Genomic DNA, 6,000 nt, shown 5'->3' with positions numbered 1-6,000 from the left:
TAAATCATGTAAGCCTTATATGATTTACTCATGAAAGTGGCCACTTTCATGAGTAATCACATATAAGTTTTTACTATTTCTTTTCCGTATGGGTAAGACTTAAAATTCATGATTTAAGACTGCACAGGAAAGGCTTAATAAGCTAAGGGGACATTGTTCCCCATAGAACTTTTGTGCAGTTTGTTTTGCCACTCAGCAGTCACCTCCTGCTGGCCCTCAGAGAAAATGGAGGTTTAAAGCACTTTCTCACTGTGTTATGTGAAGGACACACATGAGCCTTCATCACGGAGCTGCAAACTGAGCTTTTAACCTTTCAACAACATGACTGACTGAATATTATGCAGATGAGTTAGTGATCTTCTCCCCATATAGTGCTGGGCTTCAACAATTATTCAAGACCTGCTCAAGAAACAGTATAATTACATCTCCGACCTGCCCTGCACTAAGCTCTGTTAGGTTTTATTCAAAGTTATGGAACCACTGGCGTTCTAGCCATAGTCATCTCGTAGATGAACCCTGGTATCAGGATTTAATTTTAACAAATACAAAATAAAAGTCTGAAGCTTGAGAGTCCGTAGATTTCAGTGGATATCTAGATATCTAATTCCATTTTAAGGCCTGAATTTGCTTAGTCTGGCTATGTTCTCACTCTAAATCATGGAAGTAGGAGGAATCTAAATATGGTGGAATTCCTTCTCCATGCAGTCATGAGAACCCAGGAAGCTACTAAGTGCAAACATTATTCATTCACTCATCTCATGTCCAATGACTTCCTGAACAAGCTGCTAACTGTGTCTGCATGTTTTGTTTTTCTTTAATTTCCTGATGATGCAGTTAAAAGATTTTGTCATCACGTTTCCCAGTCACGAACCTCAAAGTTCAGCCTGTTTCTGCAGCGGTTACGCTCCCCCCTGGCTGCTTTACAGGGGTTCACAGACGTCTGGTTACATAAAACAAATGTTTCCACTGGGAAATGCCACAAACAACCTCTTCCATCCTGTCGTATTGACATGAAGACCAACACGCAGCTGCCTTCTCATTACACAACCGCCAAAGAATGTTTACTACCAAGCCTCCATGTCGGAGCTCGTGGTCTCTCAGCTGACTTTTAATTTCAGGCTCGTAATTATAGCTTGCATCTTCAACACCTTTTTCTTCATCACGTCACAGGCTCAACTGGATTCAGGCTGCGGTGAGTCAGTATGAGGTAGCTCCACTGCTGTGGTTTGTAATTGAAAGGTGTTCTGTGAGATGCAGGTGACGTAATGCTGGTTTCACCCCGAGATCAGTGAGCTCAGAAGCGCTGACAGATTTTGAGCTTGTGAATATTGGTTGAAGCAAATGCTGCCTTTTATCATTTACTGGATCTACAGTGACTCCATTTCTGATTCCACTAGCCTCTCTCTGTGGCTCTAAGCATCAAGCCCATTGGTTTCCACTGAAGAAAAATGATCAGAAACAACTCAAATAAATTCTTTTTATTCAAAAAGATGTGAAAATTCTAAGTCTGCAGATACGTTTTCAGACTGATGTACATTAGCTATATGTTTTAGTGCACTGATACAAGGCACCGACCTTCAGGGCAGAAAAATGAAGCCACTGTGGAAGCTGCAGTTCCTCTAACGTCCACTTTAGACTCCAAGAGTAAGTCAGTCCCCATAGACTCCCGTGTTAAAGTGTCCAAAGTTACAGAAGGATTAGCCCTGTTTACTGCCTACTCTGCACATGATTTCCCTCCTTAACCTCTTAAGCCCCAACGGCCCCTGATACGGGGGGAAAAGGCAGGAGATCAGTTAGGCTTGGGGCTTAAGAGGAAATATCAGTATGAGGAATTGCTTTCTTTTCTGATTCTTTTGGATAAGTAGGGGTGTAGCCACATAGCTAATAGCTAATGGCCAGAGCCATTAGCTATGGGGGGTTTTGGCTATAAATGGCATCAATCAATTGCTTTTGTCACACTGGGGAGGTCCAATCTTTTATATACAATCTGTAATTCATTAAATACAATTTAATTCATATTTATTAGTTAAACATCAGCTCTGTCGATCATCTAATAATATTTTGTCCACTCTGTTAACATCGATGAGAAGAAATATTCTGAGCACTTACAAATTCATTGCTGTCCAAAACTGATTAGGCGGGAGGAGTGACGACTTGCTTTTAGAGCCGGCCTCGAGTAGCCGTTAACTGCACTTACCTTCATTCAGAGGGAACAGTACCATTTTTCATAAAATCAGGAGAGGTCATCGAGCGTGACCGAGTGCTGCCTATCAGGACTCGATGACTTCATGTTGGACGTCTTTATTCTGAAGTAGAAACTTTGCTGTTTGTTTGGACAGATTAGTTTCTGAGAGCTCAGGCGGAGGCTCCCACTCTACAGTTGGGGCCCCACGGACCAGAATGTCTTAATCATCTGGGGAATGCTGAGTGAATTCCTTTCTGCCAGCTCCCAAAGACACGAAGCACACTTATTAGTTTAATCAGCAGGATCGAGTGGGAGATCTTCTGACTGTTGAATAAGTGTTCAGGGCTAAGTCCATTTAGACAAAACATAACTGGCGCTCCATAATAATTAACGCCTAAATTGAAGTTCAAATATTTCATGTTACATGCTGATTTCCTCCTGTGGCTGTTCGATGTGTGCAGAGGGAAGCAGGCAGCGAGGACCTCGCACCTTTGTGTGAGCAGCAGCAGATCTGACAGATATTCTAGACTGGAAATGTGGAATAGCTTCAGCATTAAAGTGCACACACTTGTGTTTTAAAATCTGACTTTTATGGAATGAGATGATCTCAACCCCGTGTTTCATAATGTGTTCAAATGTCCTGTTTACGTTGGTGTCCCTGAGAAGATAAGGATTCGTGCATTATTCAGGAATTTTTTTCAATGACGCATTAAGGTCTGAATTATATTGTAGGATGGTATTGCAGTAACCTGTCTTTTAATTCAAAACGAGCTAAAAATAACGCATGTGTCAATGTGTTTGCAGTAAGCTGGTGTTCTTTGGTCTAAGGTTAATGTTACTGTCATACCAGGGAAAACAGTGATTGAAGACGGCTGCACGGCTGACGTTATTGCAACAACTTGCAGTGAACTTGCACATTGTTTTTGAAGTGGTTGCCTAAAAAACTGTGACCACGTCTGTGACCACTCGTAATCAGCTTCTGTCTGCATAGCGACAGAAAATGGTAAAAAGACTAAATTGGCCTGCTATCACTTTGCGATTGAACAGGGTCAAGTTGGCATCTGCATGCAATTTGTTTGTGGCTCTACAGCTATTAACTGTAATAAACTGATGTAGCGATGTAGTTGCTGCAAGATGACAGTTTGACTGCAGACTCGCATAGGTGCTCACCTTGTTTTTATATAGGAATATGAGTAGAATACAAACAGTTGAGTTGTGTCTCCTGCTGTATAAGAGCTGTGTTTGTCGTGCCTTACAGACTCACTCAGATTGATTGCAACATGACTGCAATCTGTGTTTATAAATTAGACTGCAATTATTCACAAAGATTCACTAATCTGAGAGTGACTGCAGTTGGTCCGAGTCAGATTTAGATTTGAGTAGCAATGAAATGGACTGAATGGACAATTGCTTTTGATTAAACAGTCATTCACTGCTGTTGAATGTCAAACAATTTCATCGCTTATAACCTGAGAACTGAATATCAAACCTTAACGACAGCAGCTCGACATCCCTGTGATAAATTCATCAAAACCACCCAAGACAAATTGGGAATATTATTAAAGTGTATGTGTTTATGGTCAGCTTCCACTCCCTGTTTTCAGTGGTCATGGTTTCAGCTCTGGTAGGCCCTAAATGGCACTGTGATTACAGAAGCTGGCAAGTGGAAGAATGTATTACTCCAATCAGTTTAATCTGAGCTCATCATAGACACGACAGACCGTGGTGAAAAATGCCATTCAGCTTATTATATTTTTAGGTCTTGTAGGAAATGTTGTCTTTTTTGCTTGTGGTGATCTGTCCTCTAATGATATGGCGGTCTGCCAACTGCTTCCCAAAATATTTTACTGAAGGACACTTAATGTGATGGGTTACCTCTGACGAGTGACTGTTATCTTTGTATCCTGCAATTTTTTTGGCTAGGATGATTTCCATGCATTCGGTGCAGTGGGTTTTTTCCCAGTCAAGATGATTCCCAGACTAATGCCATCCTGTAGCAAGTCGAAACTTGTGTTCAACAAAGCACTACAGACCTTGTTGCTAAAATCACTTAATGCCTTTTGATTGACTGAAACCGAGCTCTGCTCCTTGCGTCAGGAACAGGACTTTCAAGATTAATGCTGCATTTGTACACTTGTTGTTTTTCAAAATGAACGTACTGGAAGGTGAAAGTAGACGTTTTCCACCATGCATTCACTGTTCAAACTGGGTGAAGTCATGGCTTCTTCCAGGGTTTACTTTTGTATCCATTTAAGATGGAGGTGAAATTGCATGCATTGTCTTGAGTGGACTGCGTCACATTTTGGCTGAAACGTGGCTGCACGTGATTTATTTCCAGACTAGAAATCTACAGGGACTATTTTCTCCACCATGGCGACATCCTGCACCTGATTTTTCTTCTTCTTTTTTAAGGGGAGTTGTCTCCAGATTTAATTTAAAGATATTCTTGTTGTGTCGTTATTTTCTTTCAATTTTAATAGAGAGGTGTACAAAGCAGGGGTTGAGCTATTGAAGTATCAAACTTGTATTCCCTGTTTTGAGGTTTGACATAAATTGTGGAATCGAGCAACCTGAGGAACTTCAGCCAAGTTCCCGGCTGGGAACTAATCAGCTAGTTTGTTGACTTAGCTGCTGAGTAATGGAAAAACAGAGACTTTAACAGAGACCACAGAGTAGCAAATCTGGTAGATTTAACTGACTTAATGGGCACTTTATCCATAATAACAACACGGTTTAAGCAAAGCATTGCTCAATTTGTCTCACGCTGTGTTGTATTTTATTATAATACACATCACACTGAAAGCCTGAGTACTGCCTGAGGATGCAAATGGGATATGTCTGAGGGTTGGAATTTTGCTAAACACGTTTGGGATCTCATGATCTTGCCTGTCTTGACTCTTTTTCCATCTCTTCTCTCCATAGGTATGGCAGCAGCCTGAAGCCAAATGGTTCTCATTCTCTGGAGGAGGACGAAGGCTTCAGTGACTGGACCCAACGCAGAGAGAGGCGAAGGCAGCAGCGCCTGCAGGAGCTCAGCCAGGGAGGATATGAAGACGAGTACGAAGAGGAAGACACGATAAAAAAAGCTGTGCCCATAAAGAGCACGAAGGCCTCCATCACTTCTCTCCAACTCCAGAGGCAGGAGCAGGAAGACAGAGACAGGGTGGAGATGGAGAGGAGGAAGGAGCATGAAGAAGAAATGATTCGAGCTGAGAGAGCAAGGAGGGAGAAAGAGAGGGAGGAGGAACTAAGAAAGAAGGATGAACTGATCTCGAGGCCACATCCAGAGGTGGGACTTCCGTACTGGAAAACTGAGTTTTCTGTGGAAGTGTCATAAATAAAAATATGCAACATTAGTCTAGATAAGGATTTTACTTATTCAAATATCAAGTTATTGATAGATGGTAAAGACGGTTCATATAAGGTCTAAAATCATATTAGAACAGTCTGAGTCTCAACTGATTCAAGAAAAGAGTTGATGTGTTCAAAAAGATTTGAAGACCTACTTTGAAAGAAGAGCAAACTTCAGCGTATATATTATTACATGCATTTAAAAATCTATTTTGTTCGATCTTTCATTAACAGGTGGAGAAAAGAAAAGAAGTCAAAATCTCCTACACATCCAAGGTTTTTCTTCACCAAGAGCCAAAACACAGCAACTCAAACGGCAACGCAGCCAATGAGGAAGTGACATCATTTATCACCAAAACAAAGAGATCCACCATGTGTGTAACAAGTTTTGTTTGCTATCTTATTATGTGCCTTTCCACTCACCTGAATATGTAGCTTTTGTTACACTGACTTTAAAAGCCAAA

General features: G+C 41.2%; 1 protein-coding gene across 1 annotated transcript in view; it reads left to right on the top strand.

Moving 5' to 3' along the window:
* lsp1a (lymphocyte specific protein 1 a) overlaps positions 1–6,000 on the top strand; it is a 48,207-nt gene that overhangs the window by 23,897 nt on the left and 18,310 nt on the right. The window contains exons 4-5 of the mRNA XM_005950606.3: positions 5,108–5,474; positions 5,771–5,910. Of these exons, the coding sequence (XP_005950668.1) occupies positions 5,108–5,474; positions 5,771–5,910 (507 nt within the window). The remainder of the gene's footprint in view (positions 1–5,107; positions 5,475–5,770; positions 5,911–6,000) is intronic.

This window comes from Haplochromis burtoni, unplaced genomic scaffold (genome assembly GCF_018398535.1).
Source record: "Haplochromis burtoni strain Fernald_Lab_line unplaced genomic scaffold, NCSU_Asbu1 Contig_814, whole genome shotgun sequence".
In the NCBI taxonomy this organism is placed as follows: domain Eukaryota; kingdom Metazoa; phylum Chordata; class Actinopteri; order Cichliformes; family Cichlidae; genus Haplochromis; species Haplochromis burtoni.
The sequence above is the reverse complement of the archived record's forward strand: the minus strand, read 5'-3'. Positions and strand labels throughout refer to the sequence as shown.